This window comes from Megascapheus bottae, chromosome 21, assembly GCF_031878675.1.
Source record: "Megascapheus bottae isolate mThoBot1 chromosome 21, mThoBot2.hap1, whole genome shotgun sequence".
Lineage (NCBI taxonomy): Eukaryota > Metazoa > Chordata > Mammalia > Rodentia > Geomyidae > Megascapheus > Megascapheus bottae.
Window position 1 is genome coordinate 39,653,786 of NC_143529.1, and position 27,936 is coordinate 39,681,721.

General features: G+C 51.7%; 1 protein-coding gene across 2 annotated transcripts; it reads left to right on the top strand.

Annotated features, from left to right (window-relative positions):
• The first annotated feature begins 80 nt into the window (after positions 1-80).
• Ppp1r7 (protein phosphatase 1 regulatory subunit 7) lies at positions 81-25,065 on the top strand. Of its 2 annotated transcripts, none has more exons than XM_090355184.1 (10): positions 81-188; positions 3,562-3,690; positions 8,981-9,036; positions 9,654-9,719; positions 10,152-10,282; positions 11,195-11,357; positions 12,552-12,668; positions 17,229-17,333; positions 20,626-20,712; positions 24,130-25,065. In XM_090355184.1, exons 1-10 carry the CDS (start codon positions 137-139, stop codon positions 24,304-24,306), a joined length of 1,083 nt encoding a protein of 360 aa, XP_090211310.1. In that variant the 5' UTR covers positions 81-136; the 3' UTR covers positions 24,307-25,065. The 2 variants fall into 2 exon arrangements, with proteins under 2 accessions (XP_090211310.1, XP_090211309.1); XM_090355183.1 differs by having other exon boundaries at positions 91-188; positions 3,550-3,690.
• The last annotated feature ends 2,871 nt before the right edge of the window (positions 25,066-27,936 follow it).

Below are 27,936 nucleotides of genomic sequence, written 5' to 3' on the forward strand. Positions count from 1 at the left end.
GAGGCGCTGCGCCCGAGCAGGCGCACTGGCTCGGAGGGCGCCCTGGCTCCTATTGGCTGGCCGGGCCGGGGCTGGAAGCTCTGATTGGCCGAGGGCCCTGAGGCGACAGGTTCCGGAAGGGGGAGGCGCAGCCAATATGGCGGCTGAGCGCGGCGCCGGGCAGCAACAGTCGCAGGAGATGATGGAGGGTGAGCGGCTCTCGGGGGCGGCCCCGGCACGGCGGGAGGGGGCGGCGGGTTCGCACGGCCCCTCGCCCAAGAGGCGCTGGGCACCGCGGCCGCTGTCAGCGGGCCGGCGGGGGCGGGGGAGGCCCGAGGGCTGCAGCGTCCGGGCCGAGCGTGGCGCCAGCCCGCCGGGGCCGGGGAGCCGGCGAGCAGACGGCGAAGCGGGCGCCCGCCGCGAACCTCGGAGATTGACAGGCGGGGCCGCGGGGCCTGCGGGCGCCGCCGTGCCGTGTCCTCGCGGCGCGTGGAGGGCCCCTGAGAGCGCGTGGGCCCCGGCACGGCCAGGATGCGGGAGCCGGAGCCCTCGGGCCCCGCAGCCGCGGGTTACTCAGCTTTCCTCCTCCCTTCCGCTCGGCAGGGTTATAGGCGCGCATCTAACCCGTCCCGGCCCTCTGCGCTTCTAGGCATCGTTCTTACGTGCAGAATTAGAGTCCGGTGGACGTGCGCGCGCGCGTGCACACACATACACATGCACCACACACACGTACACACACATACATACACACACACCACACATATACACCACACACACATACACACACCACACATGCACACATACACATGCACCACACACACGTACACACACCACACACGTATACACATGCACACACACATACACATGCACCACACACACATACATACACACACACCACACATATACACCACACACACATACACACACCACACATGCACACATACACATGCACCACACACACGTACACACACACCACACATGCACACATACACATGCACCACACACACGTACACACACATACACACACACCACACATGCACACATACACATGCACCACACACACGTACACACACCACACACGTATACACATGCACACACACATGCACCACACACACATACATACACACACACCACACATATACACCACACACACATACACACACCACACATGCACACATACACATGCACCACACACACGTACACACACCACACACGTATACACATGCACACACACATGCACACATACACATACATACACACACACCACACATGCACACATACACATGCACCACACACACGTACACACACACCACACACGTATACACATGCACACACATGCACACATACACACGCACCACACACACACGTATACACACACCACACATACACACACACCACACATATACACCACACACACACATACACACACCACACACGTATACACATGCACACACACACCACACACACATACACCACACACGTATACACATGCACACGCACACATACACACACATGCACCACACACGTACACACACATACACACACCACACACACACACACCACACATATACACCACACACACCACACATGTATACACATGCACACACACATATACCACACATAGACACCACACACACACATATACACACCACACACGTATACACACACACACCACACATGCACACACACCACACATATACACCACACACACATACACCACACATACACACATACACATGCACCACACACACATACACGCACATACACGCACACATACACACACACTACACACATACATACACACACCACACATGTACACACACATACACATGCACCACACGCACACCACACACACATACACCACACATGCACACACACCACACATATATACCACACACATACACACATGTACACATACGCATACACACATGTACACATACACATGCACCACACACATGTACACACACATACATGCACACATACACATGCACCACACACACATACATACACACACACCACACAAGTACACACACATACCCCCCCACATGCACATATACACACCACACATACATACACACACATACATACACACACCACACACATACACACACACACATACCCCCCACACATACACCACACACACACACACCACACACACACACCACACAAGTACACACACATACCCCACACATATGCACATATACACACCACACACACATACACCCAATTGGAGAATTGCTAGACTCTGAGTATCCAGATGCTACTAGCTCCATTCCAGAAGTCACAATCCTCCCCCTCTCCCTCTCTCTCTTCCCTCCCCCCCCCCCCCAATTAGAGAACCACTTGAATCTCTTGAGTGGAATGCCTAAGTGGCTTTTGCTTCCCCGGTTGAGTGCTTTCACAGGAAGCACTCTTCATGTGAAAAGTGATAGGGGAGAAGGTCCTGGAGGAGGCAGCTGGCAAGTTTGGGCGTGATGCCAGTGCCCCTGCCAACCAGGTTGGGAGCAGGTAGGATGCAGGGGGGGAATCCACTAACATTCCATAGGAAGAAAACCCAGACGAAAGCAAATGGTATGGAGTGATACTTGTTTGTAACACAGAAAGTTAGACTGGGGGTCGTGCTCGTTGATACCCTTGAATCTTTTGGAACCTGAAAGTGGCTCTTTCCCCTTCTCCACACTCATCCATCCCACTCCTGATTCTCTTCCACTATTCCATCTCTTGATAAAGGGCAAATACAAAAGCCAAGCTTTTCTTCATTCTACTCCCACATGGTTATTAGCTCTGACATTTTCACTGCTTCAACAGCTCCAGAGCTTTGACACCTTTGTTCCCACCATCAGTGCAGTCACTCTGACCTTCTTTTTGGAGATTTGACTGCCTGTCAGCTCACTGTGCCCAGCCCCATAGTTACTTTCTTGAGTATTAACTGACAGTCCCAGGCTCTAGCCTCTCTCTGCCACCCTCACCATAGTCAAACATTGCACTTGGACTCCTATTCTTTAGCACCTCCTGGAGGAGGTGCATGGGCTGTGACCCAGAACCTGGGTCTTTGTGCTCCTTGTTGCTCATTTGCTAAATTATCCTGTATGCCATACCCTGGCAGTTGCTCTTGTGCCTTTTCACAGTGATGGTTAGTCTTGATTTCTTTAAGGATATGAGCCTATGAACTGGGCCAAATGGATAGTGAGATGTGGCTGGACGATGTGGCTGAAGGGTCACAGTAGTCCCTTCTATGGTCAGAAGTAAAAGATACCAGGAGGTTCTGCTCTCCATGCTGCCAGTAGAGCATCTGACCACAGATGCTCCTAAGGCTTCCTTTGTACTCGGCAGTTCCTCACCAGCCACCCAGGGGTAGGAAGGGTGAGTTACCTGTCATCCCTGTGGCCTCCACGCTCCGCCCTAGTTCTCCCTGCCAGGATATGCCTTAAATAGTGCGGGGACATGGAGGTAGTCAAAGCTAAATTCAACACTAGTTCTGAATGAAGCTGTGCTGACTTTCATTTGGGTGTTAGTTTCTCATACGTTCTTCAGAAAGTCACATAAAGTGGACATGGATTTTCATGACAGGTGTGCGTTCAGTTGACAGGAAGGTTGAATCGGAAGAGTCTGGTGATGAGGAGGGAAAGAAGCACAGCAGCGGCATTGTGGCAGACCTCAGCCAGCAGAGCCTGAAGGATGGAGTGGAGCGGGGAGACGAGAACACGGAAGGTACTGGGTGCTGTTAAGAACCTCCAGCTCACTGAGAAGGGGAGTGTGTGGGTGGGAGGCGGTGGTTGTGCTGCACATGGTTCCTCAGGCGGTGTGTGACAGTCCTGGCTGCAGCAGGCTGGAGCAGGTGAGTGTGCACTTGGGCCACTCCCTCCGTGCTCACTTGGGGCCCTTGCAGAGGTGTGCAGTGTTGTCACTGATGGCAGTGACTACTCCTGAGAAGGTTGACCCTGGTGTACCACCTGGAGCAGAACCCCGAGTGCAGCACCTGACTTGAAGAAATGTGATGGGGTGATTGCTGTGCTTCCGCTCCTGCCCCAGCAGCAGTCTCTTACAGCCAACTCCGACAGGAGCCACTTCCAATCCCAATACGTTTCTGCAGGCTTGAGAATCAGCTTCCAAATGTATGGATGCTAGGAAGATTATTTGGTGGTGAATTAGTCGAATAGCTTCCTCTGGTGGCTTCTTATTCACTCCTATAATGCCTCATGCCATTTTGTTTATTTGCTTAGGAGAGTCAGTTTACATGGGGAAAAAAAATGAGAGAAGCCATATGAACACAGAAACATATCCAAAATTGATTATTAGTAGGTTAAAAAAAATTCTAAGCAGGCCATGTGCTGCTGGTGGCTGACACCTGTAATCCTCACTACTCAGGAAGCTGAGACCTGAGGATTGTGGTTCAAAGCCAACCTGGGCAGGAAAGGCCATGAGACTCTTAAGTAAACATGGAAAAAGCCGGGAGTGGTGCTGTGGTTGAATATGTAGAGCGCTAACCTTGAGTGGAAGAAGCTTAGGGACAGCACCCAGACTGAGTTCCAGCCCCAGGACTGGCAAAAAAAATTCTAAGCAGGAGGGCTTGGCATTTGGCCTAGTGGTAGGGTGCTTGCCTAGCATGAAAGAAGACCCGAGTTTGATTCCTCTGTTCCAAGACATAGAAAAAGCCAGAAGTGGTTCTGTGACTCAAGTGGTAGAACTCTAGCCTTGAGAAACCCAAGGACAGTGCCCAGGCCCTGAGTTCAAGACCCAGGACTGGAGAAGATGTGTGTAGATTTTTTTTTCTTTTTTGGCAGTCCTGGGACTTGAACTCATAGCCTCACACTCTCGTTGGGCTTTTTTGCTAGAAGGTTGGTACTCTACCATTTGACTTCTATGTCTACTTTGTTTTTGCTAGCTAATTAGAGTCACAGATTTGTCTACCATAGCTGACTTCAAATGGTAATCCTCAGATCTCAGCCTTATGAGTAGCTAGGATTAGAGGCATGAGTGACCGGTACTCAACCAGAAATCTTCTTTTCAATTAAAGGTGAATATGTAGCTTTACTGCCTAAAAAACAGAACACATCAACCTTGCGGAGGGTCTTTCTAACAGCCAATTTGCTAAGGACCCTCTGCCTTCTGCACTTTATAGATCTCTAAGCACTGAATTGTTCAGGTATTCATAATCATGCATTAATCTTATAAAAAATGTTCTTTAACACATAGCTGATTTTCAAAATAGCATTGTACTGTCTTTGCCAGCAAAGATGATTGGTAACTATGGTAACTGAATTTTCAGGAAAGAAGAGATCACCACAAAAGTGCCCGTAATTCCTGTCTTAGAACTTAAGCATCAGCGCTCTGAGGTGGTATGGGTGGGCCAAGGGCATGGGCACAGTATTCCTCACTTGGCTTAGTCCAAGAGAAGCTCACGTGTGCATGGCTGAGATATTGGGTGGCCATGGAGGACTTGGGGCTTGGAACTGAACTCTGCTGAGCTTCCTATCTTTGCTGGCAATGTCATTCTGCTGGTAACAGGACTGTGGTTTGTGACAGGTGAGAATAAGGTTTGTCTTGCTTGCCAGAGCACATGTACTGCAAGGAAAGCCAGTAGAATGAGAGCTTACCTTGCCTAAATCCCAGGCTGTCTCCTCCAGAAGACTAGAACACATCCTGGTTCTCTCTGAACAAGTCTTTCCACTTCTTATAAAAATTGAAATGTATTCATATTTGTAGTTATGTAAGTGTGGTTGTTGTTGTTGTTGTTGTTTTTGTTTTTGTTTCTGGGGCTTGAACTCAGGCCTAGATGCTGTTCCTGAAGTTCTTTGTGCTTAAGACTAGCACTCTAGGGCCGGGAGTTTGGCCTAGTGGTAGAGCACTTGCCTAGCATGCATGAAGACCCGGGTTCGATTCCTCGGTACCACATACATAGAAAAAAGTCGGAAGTGGTGCTGAGGCTCAAGTGGTAGAGCTCTAGCCTTGAGAAAGTCCAAGGACAGTGCTCAGGCCCTGAGCTCAAGCCCAGGACTGGCAAAAAAAAAAAAAAAGACTAGCACTCTACCACTTGAACCACAGTGTCGCTTTGGGCTTTTCTGAGTAGTTTATTGGTGATAAGAGCCTCTCGGACCTTCCTGCCAGAGGATCTCAGCTTCCTGAATAGCTGGAGTTACAGGTGTAACCCACCAGTGCCCGGCATTATTCGTCTTAGTTCAAACAAATTCAAATAGGTTAGCCATTATTTTTTACCATACTTTCCCTGACTGTAATTTTTTTTATCACTTTCTTTAAAAAATATGAATGAACATAACCAGAAAATGCTTCATGTTCAGTGGACAGTTCAGATAGGGGGAGAGAGCAGCTGTGGTGGGTAGACTGCGGACGGGATCCCTCTAGCTGTGTACCCTGCATCTTGGGCTGGCTGTACTGCAGACAGGGCCCTCAAGTCTTATGGAGTCTGGGACCGCCCGGCCCGATCTAGCACCGCCTTCCCCTGTTAGTCTCCCAGGATCCTTCCAATGAATCCTGGGCCTCCTACCTTAATTATAATGCTATCTTTAACACTGCGTTAGTGCTGTCTTTGGGAGATGGGACAGTTGGGTCTGTCTCATGGATAGGTACAATTCCTTTTATTTCATTTTTAGGTTAGTCTCCTATAAAGTTACGGGTAAAGTATAGTAAATAACACTTTTAAACTGACCGTTGTTGATCATTGTATAAAAGTCATCATGAATTGGGCACTGGTAGTTTACCTGTAACCCTAGCTACTCAAGATGCTGAGATCTGAGGATCACAGTGCCAAGTCTGTGAGACTGTTACCTCCAATTAAACACTAAAAAAGCCAGAAGTGGAATTGTGGCTCAAATGATTAAGCACCGGTCTTGAGTACAAGAGCTCAGGGACAGTGCCAAGACCCTAAGTTCAAGCTCTAGGACTGGCACCAAAAAGCAGAGTCATCATGAAAAGTCAGTTAAGTGCTGGACAGGGTGGTAGGTGGTACAGCTGCTCAGTAGGTAGAAGATTACAGGGTTGAAGCCAGCCAGAACCATGAGTAAGCAAGACAGCCTCTTGCTTAAATAACTAGGCATGATGGTGTGTGTGCACCTGGAACCCTAGCAACACAGAAGGCATAGTATCACTGTTCAGGGCCAGAAATGCAAAACCTTTCGAAAAAAACAAAAAGCAGAAAATACAACTAAAACCCAAAAGGGCCAGGGTGTGGCTCAAAATTGGTAGAACGCCTGCCTGTAAGCATAAGGCTCTGAGATGAAAGCTCCAGTACCTCCAAATGATCACCAAGGAAATTCAGCCACACAGGACCATTACTTCTTTGTTAGGCTGGTTCATGTCTGGTTCCCTCTGAGGCCTTCAGTCACTGAGCAGGTTGACCCCAGACAGGTCACATGTTGGGTGAACCAGCCGGGAACATGCGGTCCTAGGTGGTGGGGGACAGACCCACTGCAGAAGCAAGTACTGGTTTGCTTTTTAAGGCACTTAGACAGAAGAGCCCAGGTGAGAGCGTAACAGGCTGGTTTTCAGAAAATAAAGGAAAGAGAACATCTTGAGGATAGACCCGGAGAAGCAGCCTGAGACGAGCAGTCCATTGTCAGCTAACTGTAAAGAAATACCATCTGTGGCCGGGAGTGTGGCCTAGTGGTAAGAGTGCCTGCCTAGCACACATGAAGACCCTGGTTTGATTCCTTGTTACCTCATATAGAGAAAAAGCTAAAAATGGTGCTCTTGCTCAGATGGTAGAGCTCTAGTCTTGAGAAAGCCCAAGGACAGTGCGTAGGCCCTGAGATCAAGCCCCAGGACTGGCCCAAAAAGAAGAAGAAGAAAAATAAGAAAGAAATACCGTCTGTGGAGCTGGACATGGTGACACATGCATGCTCTTCAGAGGCTGAGGCAGAAAGACCAAGAGTTTAAGGCCAGACTTTGTTACATAGTTAATTTGACACCAGACTGAGCTATATAACAACCTTTCAGGCCAAGAAGAAAAGGTGGAAGTGGTGTTGTGGTTCAGTGTGTTAGCCTTGAGCAGAAGAGCTCGGGAACAGCACCCAGGCCTGGAGTTCAAGCCCCATGACCAAACAAAACATTTTGGGCAGGGAGTTTGGCGTAGTGGTAGAGCACTTGCCTAACATGCACAAAGATCAGTGTTTGATTCCACCAGAAGTGGTGCTGTGGCCCAAGTGGTGGAGCTCTAGCCTTGAACTGAAGCGCTCAGGGACTGTGCCTAGGCCCAGAGTTCAAGTCCCATGACTGACAAAAAAAGAAAGAAAAGATGAGACTGCTAATTTAAGACTGTCAATGGCAGCCATGAAAGTGGTTTTCAGTCCTTTCCCCTCCCCCTCCAACCCTTCCTCCCAAACAGAGGAAGCTGGTTCTTTGGAGTGTAGTCATGAAATCCAGATGTTGGCTCTCTGCTGAAGTTAGTTCACCAAGCTTCTACTGAAGACGTGTGTTTAAATTATTCATTAGGGCTCTTTGATCCTATCTGTTGAGCTCTGCTTCATGTTGTTTTGCTCTTTGGAGAGACAGCATTTGTAGACATCAGGCTACTTTCCAGCATAATAAAAGGCACATCTCAGAGAGCATGTGATATGCTGAGCGTTCTGGCCTGATTTTCTGCCACACATAAGAAGGAAACCCACACAGGCCGCTGCTGGTATGTGGGTTCCAGGAAGGCAGCAGCAGCTCAGCGGCCAGCTTCCCAGCAGTGACCACACTCAGCACCACCCAGGCAGCCCCTCCACCTCGTTGCCACTGTAATGTCACATCGTACTTTCCTTCCTTCGGGAATTCAGGGGCTCAAATGGAAATTTGGAGACTTTTGCCAAGGCTGACTTCAGAAAATTGAGAATGTTCAGGTGTGGCCCTGCTGGTCTCCCTAGGAGCCCGCAGCACGGAGGTGTCCATGGGCTGTAGGTCTTGACATCCGACTGAAATGGCAGCTCTTTACCAGGACCTGGACTAGTGCCTCTCGTCAAAGGAATAGTTCTGAATGGGCTTTTTTTCTTTCTCCTGTTTTCAGAGGAACATGAACTAGCTGTGGATATGGAAACCATTAACCTGGACCGAGATGCAGAGGTAACACTGCCTGTCAAACCAGCCTCAGTTGTGGTAACACGGCCCCTGGCTCTTGGCCCATCCTCAGGAGGGCCTGTCGTGAAGTCACTGAAGTCTGCCTGCCTGCCTTTTTATCGCTTTCATACCAGCAATGGGAATCCCATTTAACCATCCAGGACCGTGTGACACAATTGGACTTCACATCCCCAACCTCGTAAGAGCAGCGTGCATGCACCCAGCAGCCAGGGGTCCGATAAGGAATGACGGACTGCTGATTATATTTCTCTCCCACACTCACAACTGGTCACAAGGTCCTTATTAGTACACAGTGAGATGCTTGTCCCCTGTGCCTCAGGGGCTAGGAAGCTAGAGAAAGGTGTCACTTTCCAGTCATTTTAAGGGTCTGATTTATATGAAATATGCAAATCAGACCTAAACTAAAGAGTACCTGGCAACTCAGCTGTTTTACCATAATCTGCCAGTCACAGACCTGATGTGGTGCAGTGTCCCTTCCCTCCCTCCCCCTTCCCTCCTCTCCTCTCCCCTTCTCTTCCCTAGTGGCAGCTGCTAATAAATAGCTCCTGTCCAGGAAGCAGGCCTGCCGCTGGCTGCAGCTGAACTTGAGTTCTATGTTTCAGGATGTAGATTTGAACCACTATCGAATTGGGAAGATTGAAGGCTTTGAGGTGCTGAAGAAAGTAAAGGTGAGTGGGATGCTTCCCACCTGGGGAAGGTGTTGACCTGTGCTCCCTTGTCACTGGAAGGCGGGTATTTTCAGCATCCTGGAACACATAGCTTTGCCTCTGAGCTCCTTTCACTAGAGTGCTCACAGTCTTCCGCTCTCAGTTCACTTTACTGCTTAAAATGAGCCTACTGAGTTCCCTTCATCTACCAAGGCTTGGTACTCACTTTAGCCTGATGGAGGCCTCCATCCCAGAGTAGCTGTGCTCGCTATGGGGACTGCAGCTTCCTTTTGGGCCTCTGCCTGCCCTTAAGTGGGGCAGGGGCAAGTTTAGCTTCACACCTTTGCTCACCTGCTCACAGCCTTTCTGGGAAACAATGGGAGAAGAATGTTCTCTAGTTAGAAAGGAGATCCTGTGTCTTGTTGCCTGTGTCAGTCTTCTTTCCCTCCCCAGACACTTTGCCTTCGTCAGAACTTAATCAAATGCATTGAGAACCTTGAGGAACTGCAGAGTCTTCGAGAGCTGGATCTCTACGACAACCAGATCAAGAAAATTGAAAACTTGGAGGCGCTGACGGAATTGGAGTAAGTCAGCAGGCCCAGAGGAATTGGGACTCAAGGTCTGCCAGCTGCATCCCGGGCTCCAGGAGGGCAGGGCAGCTTCATACACATTATGGGCTTGTTGGACAGCCTTGGTTTCCTTTTAATAGTAGTAGTAGTAGTACTGGGATTTTGGACTGAAGGGTTCATGCTTGCTAGACAAGCAGAACCTCTTGAGCCACACCTCTAGTCTTTTTTTTGTTTTGCTTTGTTTTGCTGGTCCTGATGCTCAGATTCTGGTCCTCACACTGCCTCTGAGCTTTTTTGCTCAAGGCGAGCACTCGACCACTTGAGCCACAGTACCACTTCCAGCATTTTTTGTGATTTAACTGGGGATAAGATTTCATAGACCTTCCTTCCTGGGATGGTATTAAACCTGGGTCTTCAAATCTCAGCCTCCCCAGTAGCTGAGATATGGATATAAGTTAACAGCATTCCTTCCACTTGTAGATTTTGTTGATTTTGATTCTAGTTGACTTTCTTTCTTTTTGCCATTCCTGGGGCTTGAACTCTGGGCCTACACACTGTCCTTGAGCACTTTCGTTCAAGGCTAGCACTCTACCACTTGAGCCACAGCATCACTCCTGGCTTTTTCTGTGTATGTGGTACTGAGAATTGAACCCAGGGCTTTGTGCATGCTAGGCAAGCACTCTACCACTAGGCCACACTCCCAGTCCCTTAGTTGAGTCTATGTCAGGTCACTTCTGTGTGCAGTGCAGAAGGCTAAGTCCTCCTGTGGGCACAGGAATGAATGAACCCTGATTTTTGCCCCCGTTGCGTGAGCTAGGTGGCAGGGTGGTAATCAGGTCTCCACAGTGACCTGTCCCTGGGTAGGATGCCACTGCCAAGTGAAGCAGACCCTACTCAAATAAAAATAAATGTTCTGCTTGCTCCCAGGATTCTAGATATTTCTTTTAATCTACTGAGAAACATTGAAGGGATTGACAAATTGACGAGGCTGAAAAAACTCTTCTTGGTCAACAATAAAATCAATAAAATAGAGAACATAAGCAGCTTACATCAACTGCAGATGCTGGAGCTGGGCTCTAACCGCATCCGGGTAGGTGTATTATGGCCCAAGTGCCAGTAACGAGGGGTACATCCAGGCCACAGGCTTGGCTCAGACTCAGGGCTTCGCACACTGAGCAAAATTCCCAGCCTGTTGCCTAGATTTTTCACAGGAGCATAGCATAGGAACTTTCTGGAGCAAAGTGCTCATTGGAAGTCAGTATTAGTAAGGGTGCAGGCCATATAGTATTCTGGTCTGTTTCTGCATGGGGATTTCAGTTGTTGTTCACCCATCCTGACCCTGCTTCGGGCCGTTCCAGCCATGCTCCATGGCAGCCCCATTCCTTTGTGTTTGAACCTTGCTCGTGGTAGCTTTCTCAGGCTCAGCAAGGTGCCCTGTGCACCCTCAGAAGCCCGCCCCAGAGCAGTGTGCTAGGCTCCTCTCCTCCCTCACACCTGTCCCTTAGAGTATTGCAGAACGAAGTGGCTCATCATTAGTGCTGGCTACCCCAGCGAGATACATCAAGTCGGTCATGGTGGTTGAGATAGGTGCTACCTCAGCTGGCAGGCCCTGCAGGCACCTCCACTTACGAATAGGTCTTCCTCTGTTGTTCCAAAGAGAACACCAGCCGAAGTAGAGGAGGGAAATTGAGAGGCCTGTTCTCGACCATTAACTAACCTGCCACACAGAAGGCACCACGGGGACCGCACAGGAGGTTTGATCCCTGCCTGGGATTCAGGTTGAATAGAAGAGTACACAGGGACATCAAGGGAGCAGTGGAGGAGACACGGGGAGGGGCACAGGGAACAGAAAGCCCCAGCATCCTCAAGGGCACGCCAGCATGCTAGCACTTGGGGCCACGTTCCCGCATCCTGCTTCCTTGGGAGTGTGTCTGTCAGAGGCTGAGTCAGGTGTCATACCAGCTCAGGTAGAAAAAGTAGGGGTTAGGAGATCCTCTTAAACTGTTGTCCTGCTCCCCAGATGCAGCCTAAGCACTGACAGAGTGAGGAGGGTTGTAAGCCCAAGCAAGGTCTTGGACTGTCCAGCACTCCGTGGGGTCCATATTTGTACTTTCAGGACTACTTTACTTTCCACATGTTTCACTGGAAGATTCCCTGAACAGATAGGAAACAGTGTCGCGGAGCTGGGCATCTCTCTAGATCACCATTTCTTCAGCCTAGGACCCTTCTTTTACCTGGCTCAGCGTGCTGGCCACAGTGTGACCACTGTCCATCCTTTTCACAGGCAATTGAAAATATCGACACATTAACCAGTCTGGAGAGTTTGTTTCTGGGGAAAAACAAAATTACTAAACTTCAGAACCTGGATGCACTGACCAACCTGACAGTCCTCAGCATGCAGGTACTGAGCCTTCCCCAATTCCTGCCACCATGGCCCCCTGGCCAGCAGCCATACGCCAGTGGACCTGGCTGGGTCGCGCAGGCTGGCTTCACACGCGGTCCTCCTGCCCAGCCTTCCGAGTGCGGAGAGGATGGCCAGCCACAAATTTCTAGTCTTACTGTCAGTCATTGAGATAGACTCCAGACATGTGTCGACCTGAAATGTGATTTTATTTTGTCAGTTTTGAGGCACTGTCCTGAGCTCTATTGCGCAAGGCTAGCACTCTACCACTTTGAGTCACAGCTTCATTTCTGGTGTTCCAATGGTTAATTGCAGATAAGAGACTCACAGGTACAGGGTGCTGGTAGCTCATGTGTATTATCCTAGCTACTAAGACTGAGATCTGAGGATCCCATTTCCAAGCCAGCTGGGGTAGAGACTCATATCTCCAATTAACCAATCAAAAACTAGAAGCAATGCTATGCTATCCTTGAACACAGAGAGGCTCAATGACAGTGCCCAGGCACTAAGTTCAAGCCCCACAACTGACAGAAACAAAACAAAACAAGTCTTACAGGCTTTCCTGACTCAGCTGGCTTAAAACTTTAAACATCAGATCTTAGCCTCTTGAATAATTAGGATTACAGGTGTGCGCCACCAGCACCTAGTGAAATTTTATTCTTTTTGTATCATTTTTAATTGTGATTTATTAAGATCTAGTTATAGTTTACCATTTAATTTTTGTTCTACTCTTTTTACTTTTTATTTTTAATTGGGGCTTGAACTCTATGCCTCACTCTTTCAGCTTTTTGTTAGTTAACTGGAGATAAAAGTTAAGGTCTTGGAGCCAAGTGCAGTGGCTCACTCCTGTAATCCTAGCTACTCAGGAGGCTGAGATCTGAGGATCAAGGTTCAAAGCCAGCCCAGGCACAAAAGGACCTGAGACTCTTATCTCCAATTAACCTCTAGAAAATGGGAAGTGGGGCTTGGCTCAAGGGTAGGGTGTTAGCCTTGAGCTGAAGAGCTCAGGGACAGCACCCAGGCTGAGATCAAGCCCTATAACCCACAAAAAAAAAAAAAAAAGTCAAGGGCTTGGGCCGGGAGTTTGGCCTAGTGGTAGAGTACTTGCCTAGCATGCACAAAGACATAGGTTCAATTCCTCAGTACTACATACATAGAAAAAAGCCAGAGGTGATGCTGTGGCTCAAGTGGTAGAACTCTTGCCTTAAGCCCAGGGATAATGCTCAGGCCTTGAGTTCAAGGCCAGGACTGGCAAAAAAAAAAAAAAAAAAAAAAGAAGTTAAGGGCTTTTTTGCCCACACTAGCTTTGAACTTCAATCATCACAGCTCAACCTCCTGAACACCTAGGATTACAGAAATAATCCACTGGTGTCTGGCTCACCTTTTTATTTTTTATTTTAATTTCATTCTCTATGTGTGTTTGCCAGTACTAAGGCTTAAATCAGGGCCTCATACTCTTCACTCAGCTTGCTTGCTAACAGTTGATGCTCTACCACTTGAGCAGTTTCTCCAGTCCACCATTTTACTGGTAATTGGGAAAAGAATTTCAAGGACTTTTCTGCTTAGGCTGACTTCAGTTTGAGATTTTCCAGGTCTCAGCGTCTTGAGTAGCTAGGGTTACAGGTATGAATTGACTTTGGCAAAAATTTCTTCTCTAAGGGCTGTCTGTCTTCTCCCATGAACAGCTGAGTAAGTTATCAAAGTCTTGCTCAGAACATATGTTCCCGTCTGCCCTCTTGAAGTGTGAGGAGCTGGGGAATCTGTCCTCATGGCTGTGCTGAGCTCAGCCCTGGAATCCGGCAGCCCTGCAGGGCGTGTTGGCTCCTGTTAGTTGGCCTTTTCTGTGTAAAGCAACTTAGTGGAATCCCACCTGGAGACATGTGACTGTATACCTGGGTTCACTACCGTTGACGGTTGAGGCACATGAGATCTCTAAAAAAAAAAAAGAGCTGGGTACAGTGTCTCACACCTGTAAACCCCGCTACTCAGGAGGCTGAGATCTGAGGATTGTAGCTCAGTGCCAGCCCGGGTACTAAAGGCCTTGAGACTCTTATCTCCAGTTAACCACTAGAAAACTGGAAATGGCACTGTGGATCAAGGGGTAGGGCTGTAGCCTTGAGATGTAGAGCCTGAGGACAGTGCCAAGGCACAGAATTCATGCCCCACAACCAACAAAAAAAAGGGGAGGGGTGCCGACAGGCCAGGAGTGGTAGGGTGCTTGCCTAGCATGCACAAAGACCCAGGTTTGATTCCTTGGTACCAAATACATATAAAAAACTGGAAATGGTGCTGTGGCTCACGTGGTAGAGTGCTAGCCTTGAGCAAGCCCATGGATAGTGCTCAGGCCCTGAGTTTCAGCTCCAGGACTGGCAAACAAAAAAGTTTTGCTGGGTGTTGGTGGCTACTTAGCGGCTGAGATCTGAAAAAGCCAGCCTGAATGTGAAAGTCTTTTTTTTTTTGTTTGTTTCCCAGTCCTGGGCATGAGCTCAGGGCCTGAGCACTGTCCCTGGATTTTCTCAAGGATAGGGCTCTACCACTTGAGCCACAGCACCACTTCTGGCTTTTTGCTATATATGTGGTACCGAGAAATCAAACCCGGGTCTTCATGCATGCTAGGCAAGCACTCTAACACTAGGCCAAACTCCCGGCCCCTGGATGTGAAAGTCTTTGAGACTATTCTCTCCAGTTAACCACCAGAAAACCAGAAGTGGCTCTGTAACTCAAAGTGTTACAAGGCTAGCCTTGAGCTGAATTGCTCAGAGACAGTGCCCAGGCCAAGAGTTCAAGCTTCACAACCAATCAAAAAAAATTTTTTTTTCTTTGGAAAATAAATTCTTGGGGGTGGGGGGTGCGGGAGTTTGACCTAGTGGTAAAGTGCTTGCCTACCATGCATGAAGACCAGGGTTCAATTCCATAGTACCACATACACAGGGGGGAAAAAAAAGCTGGAAGTACTGCTATGGTTCAAGTGGTAGAGCTCTTGAGAAAACCCAAGGGCAGTGCCCAGGCCCTGAGTTCAAGCCCCAAGACTGGCCCCCAAAAAATACCCACAAAAAAAAAATTCTTTGGATCTAAGTTGTAACATTCTCTAAGAGAAATAAGAATGTTTTGGCCGGGTGCTGAGGCTCATGCTTGTAATCCTAGCAACTCAGGGGGCTGAGATCTGAGGATAGAGGTTCAGAACCAAGCTGGGACACTAAAAAGTCTCTAATCACCAGAAAAAAAAATCAAATGGTGCTGTGGCTCAAGGGGTAGAGCAGTACCTTGAGCTGAAGAGTTCAAGAACAACACCCAGGCCCAGAGATAGGGCGGTAGCCATGAGCTCAGGGACAGCACCCAGGCCCAAAGTTGAAGTCCTACCACCGATTAAAAAAAAAACATAAAAGAATTAAGATTGTTTTCAACCAGGTGCTGGTAGCTCACGCCTGTCATCCTAGCTACTTAGGAGACTGAGATCTGAGGGTCACAGCTCAAAGCCAGCCTGGGCAAATTTTTGAGACTCTTATCTCCAGAGAAAGAACAAAACAAAACAAAACTGGACATGGCCTTGTATCTCAAAGTCATAGACTGCTAACCTTGAGCAAAATAGTTCAGTGAATGCTCAGACCCCAAATTCAAGCCCCACAACTGACAAAAAAAAAAAAAAAGAATCTCTTAATTTTAAAATATTCTCGGGCTGGGTTGTAGCTCACTGGCAAAGCGCTTGCCTCGCAAGGGCAATGTCCTCGGTTCAATACCCAGTACCAAAAAAGGAGAGACAAAAGAAAATATGGTTTAAAAAAAAAAAATCTTATCCCTAAAATATTCTCTATGTGTGACTTTTTTTAATTATTATATTAGGAGTAGAACGATAGCCTTGAGCTGAAGAGCTCAGGGACAGTGCCCAGGCTCAGAGTTCAAACCCCATGACTGACCAAAAAAAAAATTACTACATTATTCAAGTAAATCTGCTTCAAGTGTATCTAAAAGAGAGGGATTTTTTTTTTCCCTTTTTTTTTGCCAAGTGTGAGGGCTTGAACTCAGGGCCTCTGCATTGTCCTTGGGCTTTCTCAAGACTAGAGCTCTGCCACTTGAGACACAGTGCCACTTCCAGCTTTCTCTATGCATGCGGTGCCGAGGAATCGAGCCTGGGTCTTCGTGCATGCCTTACCACTAGGCCAAGCTCCTGAGCCATTTTTTTTTTTCCTTTTTAAATTGTCTTAGCTTATAAACAGTAGGGATTTCATTGGTTACATTTTCACATGATAACAATGTATTGCAATTAACCATCTTACCTCTCTGTCCAACTCCCTTCTCTAACCAGGCTCTGTTCTGTTTTCATAGTTGTAGACAGTCCGACCGTTCATCACCTGTCCTTCTTCACCTGCTATTGAGGTTGTTGTGGTAGAGGTCAAAGAACCTCCAGTGTGACAGGCTGCACGATTCCCGTTCCAGCACATCTGAAGGGAAATGCCTGTTTTTTGGATTCTTCAAAATAATAGAGAGCTTATTTTCCCAGATGCCATTGCAGTGCTTTCTTCTGCATGGCTCTCTGATGGCTGTCAATGCTTCCTTTTGCAGAGCAACCGGCTGACGAAGATTGAGGGTCTGCAGAGCCTGGTGAACCTCCGGGAGCTGTACCTCAGCCACAACGGCATCGAGGTGATCGAGGGCCTTGAGAACAATGTAAGCACCCAATGGTTGGTTTGTCTAGGAGTGGGGTCTTTGGTAGCCGGCAGTCCCTGCTCTCCAAGGCTGGTCTTAGGTGGATGCCCTGCCACGAGCCTTTCTGTCTTGAAGACAAGATGCCAGCTGAGCCATGGACCACTGCCCTGAGTGTGTGAAACAGCTGGCACCTTCTGGCTTGGAGAGTAGGATGTCAGCACAGGTGTGCAGACGCTCCCTGCTGGGGGGGGTTGAAAAGTCCCTCCTGCCACTCTCCGCTGCTGACCACTCGTTCAGCTTTCTCAGCCTCCGCCCCCGGTCCACAGGGCATGCGTGGCTCAGCTGTTCTTGAGGAGGCAGTGCGTGTGTGCGTGCATGCTTGTGTGTGTGTGTGCACTCATGCACACCTGTCTCCTAGCCCAGTTGTTCTGGAGTCCTAGAGATCTCTCCCTCTCCCTCTCCCTCTCCCTGCCTGCCCTTGGCCAGCCCATCCTGTTCTTCCTGCTCTCTCCTAGCTCTCTTGCTCCAGAAGAGCTTTTCTGATAGGGACCAGTCCCCCCCCCCCTCCCCGTCCCCCCCGACATTCAGCTCTACCTGCTTTTCCTCAGTGCAGGATTCAAGACAAATAAAGTACTTGGTCTCATTCAGTTTTCCTGGGGGTTCTGGTTGTCTCTTCTGTTTGAGAGCTCATCTGATGGGTTGCTCTTTGTTCCTGGGAAGATTGTGCTTCAATCTCAATATAGGGTCCTTTGCCCTTTGTGCCTGAGCTCAGTCTAGTTCAGTAATTGATAAGGTTCTTCCAGAGGGGGAAAACGCTGTTCTGAATTTCATTTTACCAGCATCTGTAGAAAATACGTGGAGGTGTGCGTACGGGAAGTTTAGTCGCGTCCCCCAGCGTGGAATGGGCATGTGCAGCAGGTGTTTGCTTCTGTGATACAGGGTGAGAGCAAGAAGGATGTGCACACTGTCAGGGAGCCCTGGTCCTCCTGCTCCCGCCCACTAGGACCTGGGTGCAGAAATAAGCCGTGGTGAATTCGCAGAGTGGGTCTCACACACCATGATCCTGGTCCTAAGCCTTAAACGTGGAAAAACAAAAAGTATTCCCGTCAGCTGGGCGCGGTGGCTTACGCCTGTCATCCTAGCTACTCAGGAGGCTGAGGTCTGAGGATCAAGGTTCAAAGCCAGCCTGGACACCGAAGGACCTGAGACTCTTATCTCTAACCTTTAGGGAAGTGGGGCTTGGCTCAAGGGTAGGGTGGTAGCCTTGAGCTAAAGGGCTCAGGGACAGCGCCCAGGCCGAGTTCAAGCCCCCTGATCCACAGCATTCGTTGTAATCTAAGTTTTAACTTTGTTTTTAATTGTGTTTTATTGTAGGGGAGTGTTCACTCTTAATTGATCAGAAATTTGTCTTCATGGTGAAAGACTAGGCTCCTTTTTTCCCCAATGGCAAATGCCTGTCCCTGCACCATTTATCAAACAGCCCCTCCTCCCCAGGGTCCATGGCGCCCATCTCCTTGAGCTGCCTCTGGTGCCCCGGGGCGTCCTCTCCATTAGTCTGTGGTCCTGCTTGGCATTCTACCACTGGAGCCACGTCTCCACCTTCAGCTTTTTGATAGTTTATTTGAGAGAAGAGTTTTAGACTTTCCTATCCAGTCTGGCTTCAACCTGCAACCCTTAGATCTCAGGCTCCTAAGTAGCTAGGATTATAGGCATGAGCCACCAACATTTTTTCTATTTATTTTTTTTAGTTTTTGCCAGTCATGGAGCTAGAACTGAGGGCCTGAGCACTGTCCTTGGGCTTTCTCAAGGGTAGAGCCATAGCACCACTTGTGGCTTTTTCTGTGTATGTGGATACCGAAGAATCAAACCCAGGACTTCCTGCATGCTAGATAAGCACTCTCCCACTAAGCCGTACTCATGGCCCTCCTTTTTCTTTTTCTTTTATTTTTTCATGCCAGCCCTGGGGTTTGAGCTCAGGGTCTGAGCACTGTCCTTGGACTTTCTCAAGGCTAGAGCTCCACCACTTGAACCACAGCACCACTTCTGGCTTTTTTCTCTATGTATGTGGTACGGAGGAATCGAACCTGGGTCTTCGTGCATGCTAGGCAAGCACTCTACCACTAGGCCAAACTCCCAGCCCCTTCTTTTTATTTCTTAAAGCAATCCTTTCTGGTTTGCTTCTCAGTGAGCTTTCAGATCACCCACCTCTTCACACGTCTCAGTATACCTGCGTGTATAACACAGTGCCTGACCTTGGAATTTGGGACCCACTAGCACTCTGTCCCATACCCGAGCCCCGGGGCTTGAACTTTAGTGAGTTTCTGCCAGTCCTAGGCTTGTGCAGAGAGACACCACAGAATGTGGTAGGCCTGCCGCCAGTGAGCCCTGCCTGGCACAGCCTTGCCTGTCCTGGCTGCTGCCTTCCCTCTGCTACCTTCTGAGACCCCTGAACTTCCATCCGGCAGGCTCCAGCATGCTCCATACTTGGCGTGTACATGGCTGTGGCAGCCAGGTGAAATGGTTTGCAGAGCCGGGCACGCTGGCTCACACTTGCCATCCTAACTCTTCAGGAGGCTGAGGTCTGAGGATCCTGATCCAAAGCCAGCGGGCGACACAGTCCATAAGGTTTTTTTTTTGTTTTTTTTTTTTTTTTTTGCCAGTCCTGGGCTTGAGCTCAGGGCCTGAGCACTGTCCTTGGACTTTCTCAAGGCTAGAGCTCTACCACTTGAGCCTCAGCATCACTTCCAGCTTTTTTCTATGTATGTGGTGCCGAGGAATTGAACCCGGGTCTTCGTTCATGCTAGGCAAGCACTCTACCACCAGGCCAAACTCCCAGCCCCCCATAAGGTTCTTATCTCTAATAAACTACCCAGAAAGCCAGAGGTGTTACTGTGGCTCAAGTGGTGAAACACTGGCCTTGAACAAAAGAAGCTCAGGGACAATGCCCGGGCCCTGAGTTCAATCCCCATGACTGGGAAAAAGAAAAAGAAAAAATTGGTTTGAAGGAGTTGGCATCTGTACACAGATATGATGGGGACCATGTGGCTTGGTATGTGGCCTGACTCGGCCACATGCCCTGGCCAGTGTGCCTGGAGCTGGTGTGGTGCTGGTCGTTGGGCACGCCTGCCATGCCATTAGCACTTTGGATTCTGTAGGCCACTGGCCAGGTACTTAAGTGTGTGTGTGTGTTTTATTTTATTTGAGACTTTAAACATTTCCCCTAAAACTTGGGAGGATTTGGAATCAGAACACCAAGAATGCAATAGAAATAGAACTATAGTAATCCGGGGGAAATTTTGTTTCCTTATTTTAGAACAAACTCACAATGTTGGACATTGCGTCAAATAGAATCAAAAAGATTGAAAATGTCAGCCATCTAACAGAACTGCAAGAATTCTGGGTAAGTCATTCTTGCGGTGACTGATGGTCCTTTGGCCATCCTGGTCCCATTGAGTGAAAGACATGAATGAATGCCAAGCTTCCGTCCCGGAAGCCTTGATGCCAAGACGTTGTGTGCTGAGGCTGGATTCCGTGTGTTTGTGTGGAGTAGACTGGCTGCTCAGAGATGCCAGAGCAGTGGCATCTGCTGCCACAGCTAGTCTGAAGCCCCGTCATCTCCCAGGGCAGGGACTGTACCTGGGTGAGATTTCAAGTGGTACAGATCGTTCAGAAGTCCTGGTCTCTGTGTGGTGTGGCAGCCAGGTTTTTGAGTATATTCCTTACAGATACAGCCTGGCATACTAGAAGGAGTGCGTATTTTCCTTTTCTCATCTTAAAAGCCCACCCAAGGCTCTTCCTGCATGTCTTGCTTTGACATTGTCCAGACACCTTTATTAAGAGTAACGGTCCGGTCCGTGGCAGTCTGGGCCGCCCAGAACGGTGGCCGTGGTAAAGACCCGAGCTCTCATGAGCCAGGGCTGTCTCCTGCAGCCCACTCTGAAGGACATGTTGCTGCTGCAGGCTGCTTGGGTTGGTCTGCAGCTAGTTCCAAAGAAGCCAGGCAACTCAGCATGGCTGAGCATGGGCACAGTGCTGAGACTGCAGCCAGGGGCCAAATAAGGCCCCATCACTGACGGAAAATGGGTAGGCTGGCCAGAGCCTGTGCTGAGGCCCATGGCGGAGGTCTGCGCCATAACCACCGGAACAGGACCATACAAATGTTCAGAACTGGGGGGTGGCTTTATGGCATCTGGACTGCTCTTCATGTCATCTGATTGTCACAGCACTTGGTGGGGATGGCAGTTTTCCCTACCTTCCTGGTGAGGAAAGCCACTGAGGAGGAACTTCATAAAAAACAGTTCGCATGATAAAAGACGACAGTGGTCATGTGCCAGTGGCTGAAAACTGAAGACTGAGGCTTCAAGCCTGGGCATGAAAGGTTATGAGCTCTTCTCACCAATTAACCAAAGTGGTAGGGCACTAGCCTTGAGCTGATGAGCTCCAGCCCAGAGTTCAAACCCCATGACCAACAGCTGCAAAAAGAATCAGGTGGAGTTGTGGCTCAAGTGGTAAAGCAGTATCCTTGAGCAGAAAGAGGTTCAGGGACAGCATCCAGACCCTGAATTTAAGCCCCATGACCAACTAATAATAATAATAGCTGGGCACAGTGGCTCAGGCTTGTAATCCTAGCTAATCAAGAGGCTGAGATCTGAGGACTGAGGTTCAAAGCCAGCCTCGACACTGAAGAATGCGACTCTTATCTCCAGGGAAGTGGGGCAGAGACTCAAGGAATAGGGTGGTATCCTTGAGCTGAAGAGCTCAGGGACAACACCCAAGCCCAGAGTTCACGCCCCATGACCCGCCCCACCCACTCAAATAATAATAATAGAGGGGGAGCTGGGCACTGGTAGGTCACATCTGTAATCCTAGCTACTCAGGAAGCTGCAGTCCGAGGATCGCAGTTGAAAGCCCAGGCAGGACAGTCTATAAAACTACCTCCAGTTAATCACCTTAAAACCAGAAGTGTTACCGAGCAGAAACGCTCAGGGACAGTGCTTGCTTAGGCCCTGAGGTTAAGCCCCAAGGCCAACAGCAGCAACAAAAAACATTTTGCAGTGGTCATCAGAAGCACGGTGTTGTGTTTCCAGCACACTCACTTTGGCGCCAGCTCTGCACCAGACATGCCGTGGTGCCATACCACCATGCCCAGAAAGTGGCTTTCCTTGTTCCTGAGATTTTTCAGGTTGTTAGACACTTGCCAGCACTCTTCATGCCTCCGGTGTTTTTCGGAGCTGTCTTCCTTGAGTGGGTCTCACACAGGCTGTATGTAGTGCTGTAGTCCCCAAAAGTCATCCAGCCTAGAGTCACACATGTCCCTAGACGGTGATGGGCCATTTGGGGATGGAGGGTGCTGCCAAGGGGAAGGCCCTCCCTCCTCGCCAGCCTGGCTCCAGTCAGGGCGCCCTGCTGTAAGCCCCAGGCACTGTGTCTTGGCCCCTGTGGTTGGTGGGAATCACCAGTGTGAAGTGTTCACACAAGCCTTCATGGAGGGGACTGAGAGAGAGTGGGGTGTTCACACAGGCCTCCCTGGAGGGACTGGGAGAGGGTGGGGTGTTCACACAGGCCTTCGTGGAGGGGGCTGGGAGAGGGTGGGGTGTTCACACAGGCCTCCCTGGAGGGACTGGGAGAGGGTGGGGTGTTCACACAGGCCCTCGTGGAGGGGGCTGGGAGAGGGTGGGGTGTTCACACAGGCCTCCCTGGAGGGACTGGGAGAGGGTGGGGTGTTCACACAGGCCTTCGTGGGGGGGACTGGGAGAGTGGGGTGTTCACACAGGCCTTCGTGGAGGGGGCTGGGAGAGGGTGGGGTGTTCACACAGGCCTCCCTGGAGGGACTGGGAGAGGGTGGGGTGTTCACACAGGCCCTCGTGGAGGGGACTGGGAGAGGGTGGGGTGTTCACACAGGCCCTCGTGGAGGGGACTGGGAGAGGGTGGAGTGTTCACACAGGCCCTCGTGGAGGGGGCTGGGAGAGGGTGGGGTGCTCACACAGGCCCTCGTGGAGGGGACTGGGAGAGGGTGGGGTGTTCACACAGGCCCTCGTGGAGGGGACTGGGAGAGGGTGGGGTGTTCACACAGGCCCTCGTGGAGGGGACTGGGAGAGGGTGGGGTGTTCACACAGGCCCTCGTGGAGGGGACTGGGAGAGGGTGGGGTGTTCACACAGGCCCTCGTGGAGGGGACTGGGAGAGGGTGGGGTGTTCACACAGGCCCTCGTGGAGGGGGCTGGGAGAGGGTGGGGTGCTCACACAGGCCCTCGTGGAGGGGGCTGGGAGAGGGTGGGGTGCTCACACAGGCCCTCGTGGAGGGGGCTGGGAGAGGGTGGGGTGCTCACACAGGCCCTCGTGGAGGGGGCTGGGAGAGGGTGGGGTGCTCACACAGGCCCTCGTGGAGGGGGCTGGGAGAGGGTGGGGTGCTCACACAGGCCCTCGTGGAGGGGGCTGGGAGAGGGTGGGGTGTTCACACAGGCCTCCCTGGAGGGGCCTGGGCACTGCAGTCGCAGCCTCACCTGTGGAATGGACGCTGAGAACCAAGCCTTTCTCAGCTCCTGTCTGTAGCACCAGGAGCCCCGGGTGAGACCAGACCAGTGCTTCTGCCCTGGACCGGGTGGAGCCCCAGGGGGCAGCGCCTTGGTTCCACTTGAGGCTCTGCCAGGGAGCCCTGAGAGCTGGGGGTGGGGGTCCCCGAGGTGCCGGCTGCCCCATCACCACGCCCGGCGGGCTTTAGGGGCAGCCTGGTGCACCCACCTCCGCTTGCCTCCTCCAGCCCAGGGTGCCAGCCCGGGGCTGTCTGGTGGCTCAAGGCCGTGCCTGTGTCTACCCCAGATGAACGACAACCTCCTGGAGAGCTGGGGTGATCTGGAGGAGCTGAAGGGGGCACGGGGTCTGGAGGCCGTCTACCTGGAGCGCAACCCCCTGCAGAAGGACCCCCAGTACCGGCGCAAGGTCATGCTCGCCCTCCCCTCCGTGCGGCAGATCGACGCCACGTTCGTCCGGTTCTGAGCCCGCGCCACTCCTCGCCTGACCCCGCGCCTCTCAAGAGCCTCCCAGCCTCCCGCTGGCCTCACCGTGGGGCGGTCTCCACCGATGGCATCCGCAGGCCCGGGTGGTGCTCCTATGTGATGCCACGCCATTCGGAGAGGCCAGCGATAACTATTAAACCTTGCCACACGGTCTTCCCGAATTGTTGCTGGTTATTGTGAGACATGGAGGGAGCACCGGAGCCCAAGCCCGCTGCTCTTGTCTGGGCCCCCCAGGACACGGTCAGGTACCTTAGGGGTGTCCACGCTGCTGCCTGGCGGGTCTTCAGGTCTCCATCTGCACCAGTGTGCTGTTGATAGTCTGAAAAATATTACCTATACCTAAAGAATAAAGTGGGTAGCACATGGTTCACATCTAGAGGCCGAAGTCCTCAGAGCCCACGCCCACCAGCCCCCTGGCACTACTGTCCACACAAGCCCATGTCTGCGAGGACGTGAAGACTGGAACTCGTGGCCTCCGGCAGTGTGGCCCTCTTACCCTACTGTCCTGTGGCTTTGTGTATGTGAAGTTGACATTGTCAGACCCATGGGGCCTGAGTTCAGGCTACAAAAGCACAGACTGTCGGGCCTCAGATTCCCCTTCCAGAGTGAAGACTGAATCCTGTGGTCACCAAAGGCCCACTGTCCTTCCAAGACCTCAGGCTGCACCGTCCAGCATGGCGCCACTCACTGCCGCACAGGCCATCTTGATGTAAAGTTGAATTCATTAAATTAAATTAGAAACCCAGCTCCTTGTCTGCATTCTCCACACTTGGGGTCCCCGTGGAGCCCCAGCAGAGGCGGGTCTCCCTGCTCTCACAGGACACATCCTCCTGCTCTCATGGCAACCGGCTGCTTCAGCTGGGTGCAAGAGGTTCCAGAGCTGGAGCGCCCTCCCAGAGGGGTTGAGGGATCTCGCCTGCCCCTGGCTGGCCATGTCGGGGGCCCCCACACCCAGCCCCAGCTGGCAAAGGACGAACCCAGAGGTCAGGCACAGCATTAGCTCCAGGCATCACAGCTGCCCTGTCCCACGGAGCCTGGGAGGGTGGGGGTCTCGCTCTCACCGCTCCTCCCTGCTGCCCTCGACCAGGCCACGGCCCCTTCGAAGACCCAGGGCAGGAGTGCACATGCACACACCCGTGTGCACCTGAGAGCTGCGCTCACCGCCATCTGCTCCCCAGGGCCAGCAGAGACCGTTGAGCAGCAGCGAGAGCTGCGTGGCCTCTGACAGGTGTGGGGCCGGGAAGTGACGCGCATGAGCTTCCCATTGGGACAGCCCTTGCGCACGTATTCCTGGGGACACAGCTGCCAGCACGGCCGTGCCATCTGCCTGTCCAGACTCGGGATCACCTTTTCACCCCATGAACTTGACTAGGTCCGGGAGCCTCTGGGTAGTGCTACGTCCCCCTTCCCACAAAGCTTGGGGAGCCAAGCTGGCTGTCCCTTCGATCTTGCAAGGACTGCAACCCCCAGTGGGCAGGTTTGAGGCCTCGAGCCAAGGCTGCGGCCGCAGCCCCTGTCCCATGCCCACTCTCTATGGCTGCCTTTCCTCTGGAGTAGCTCAGTCTCAGACGACGGCGGCGAGTCTCCCTGGCCGGTCCCGACTTCAGGGGGTGGATATGAGGCTGAGGCTCCAGGAGGAGGGAGATGGCCCCGTGTCTGGAGCTGGTGAGGCGCCTGTGCAGGCTGTTGCATGGGTACCTTGAGATGGGTGGGAGCCGCACACAGGAGGCCGGGGGGAGCCCCCTCCCCCTGAAAAGCACTGCAGGGACCAGTGGCCCTCCATGCCCACAGCTGCCTGCAGGCGCCCTGGGTCTAGGGTCCTCCACGAGCGTCCCCTGCACCGAGCCCACACCTGCCTGCAGGCACCCAGGGTCTGGTGTCCTCCACGAGCGTCCCCTGCACCGAGCCCACACCTGCCTGCAGGCACCCAGGGTCTGGTGTCCTCCACGAGCGTCCCCTGCACAGAGCCCACACCTGCCTGCAGGAGCCCAGGGTCTGGTGTCCTCCACGAGCGTCCCCTGCACAGAGCCCACACCTGCCTGCAGGAGCCCAGGGTCTGGGGTCCTCCACGAGCGTCCCCGGCACCGAGCCCACACCTGCCTGCAGGAGCCCAGGGTTTTGGGGTCCTCCACGAGCGTCCCCGGCACCGAGCCCACACCTGCGGCGCCCGGCACCCCTGACCAGCAGGGAAGAACGGACACCACCCGAGGATCCTTCTTGTATCACACTTTTAATGAAGAGCAACTCGTTTAAAGGGAAAGCTGAAGCGGAGGGGCGCGGGGCAGGGAAGTGCAGCTGCTTATAAACAATCAAAGAACGCGGGACTTTTTCCATTGGCTGCTCCGTTGCTAAGGTCATTTTAAAACTCGGGATTGGTCAGGCCTCTGACGTCATACGCGCAGACTCAGCGGAACGAGCAAAGGCTCTGCACTCACACACCAGATAAGGGGAACTAAGAAGTTTGTATACAATGAGCGAGGCAGGGGACAGGCGCCGTCTCGGCTGCTCCGGCTCCCCACACACACCTGCCTGCAGGAGCCCAGGGTCTGGGGTCCTCCACGAGCGTCCCCTGCACGGAGCCCGGGCCGGAGGGCAGAGGCTGCGTAACCCAGGTGCCGGTTCCGCTGCCCAGGTCCTATCCCGTAAGCGGCATCTGGTCATGGAAGAGGCTGCCGATGCGAGTGCACAGGGGACCACGGCCCTCACCACTCGTCTCTCAGGGACTCACAACCACTTCCCCCAAGCGTCACTGAGTGAAAGGGACGCTGGGCCTGGGGTCATGGGCCGGCCGGGCACTTCCTTAGTCCACCCGAACGGAAAAGGTCAGTCAGTCAGTCACTCCATCCACATGAGGGGCTGGGCTCCCTCCCGGCCTGGGGCCAGAGTTCCTGAGGCCCTTCCTGCAGGAAGGACCTCCAAGAGGAAGGAAGGAAGGAAGGAAGGAAGGAAGGAAGGAAGGAAGGAAGGAAGGAAGGAAGGAAGGAAGGAAGGACCTCCAAGAGGAAGGAAGGAAGGAAGGCAGGAAGGCAGGAAGGCAGGAAGGCAGGCAGGCAGGCAGGCAGGCAGGCAGGCAGGCAGGCAGGCAGGCAGGAAGGAAGGAAGGAAGGAAGGAAGGAAGGAAGGAAGGAAGGAAGGAAGGAAGGAAGGACCTCCAAGAGGAAGGAAGGAAGGAAGGAAGGAAGGAAGGAAGGAAGGAAGGAAGGAAGGACCTCCAAGAGGAAGGAAGGAAGGAAGGAAGGAAGGAAGGAAGGAAGGAAGGAAGGAAGGAAGGAAGGACCTCCAAGAGGAAGGAAGGAAGGACCTCCAAGAGGAAGGAAGGAAGGAAGGACCTCCAAGAGGAAGAAAGGAAGGAAGGAAGGACCTCCAAGAGGAAGGAAGGAAGGAAAGACCTCCAAGAGGAAGGAAGGAAGGAAGGAAGGAAGGAAGGAAGGAAGGAAGGAAGGAAGGACCTCCAAGAGGAAGGAAGGAAGGACCTCCACAAGGAAGGAAGGAAGGAAGGAAGGACCTCCAAGAGGAAAGAAGGAAGGAAGGAAGGACCTCCAAGAGGAAGGAAGGAAGGAAGGAAGGAAGGAAGGAAGGAAGGAAGGAAGGAAGGAAGGACCTCCAAGAG

Bases quoted from the DNA above. Each gene is read 5' to 3' on its own strand.
- Ppp1r7 (XM_090355183.1), top strand. From the start codon at position 137: ATGGCGGCTGAGCGCGGCGCCGGGCAGCAACAGTCGCAGGAGATGATG. The intron at 189-3,549 runs GTGAGCGGCTCT...TTTTCATGACAG, and splicing joins GTCGCAGGAGATGATGGAGG to GTGTGCGTTCAGTTGACAGG. The intron at 20,713-24,129 runs GTAAGTCATTCT...TGTCTACCCCAG, and splicing joins CAGAACTGCAAGAATTCTGG to ATGAACGACAACCTCCTGGA.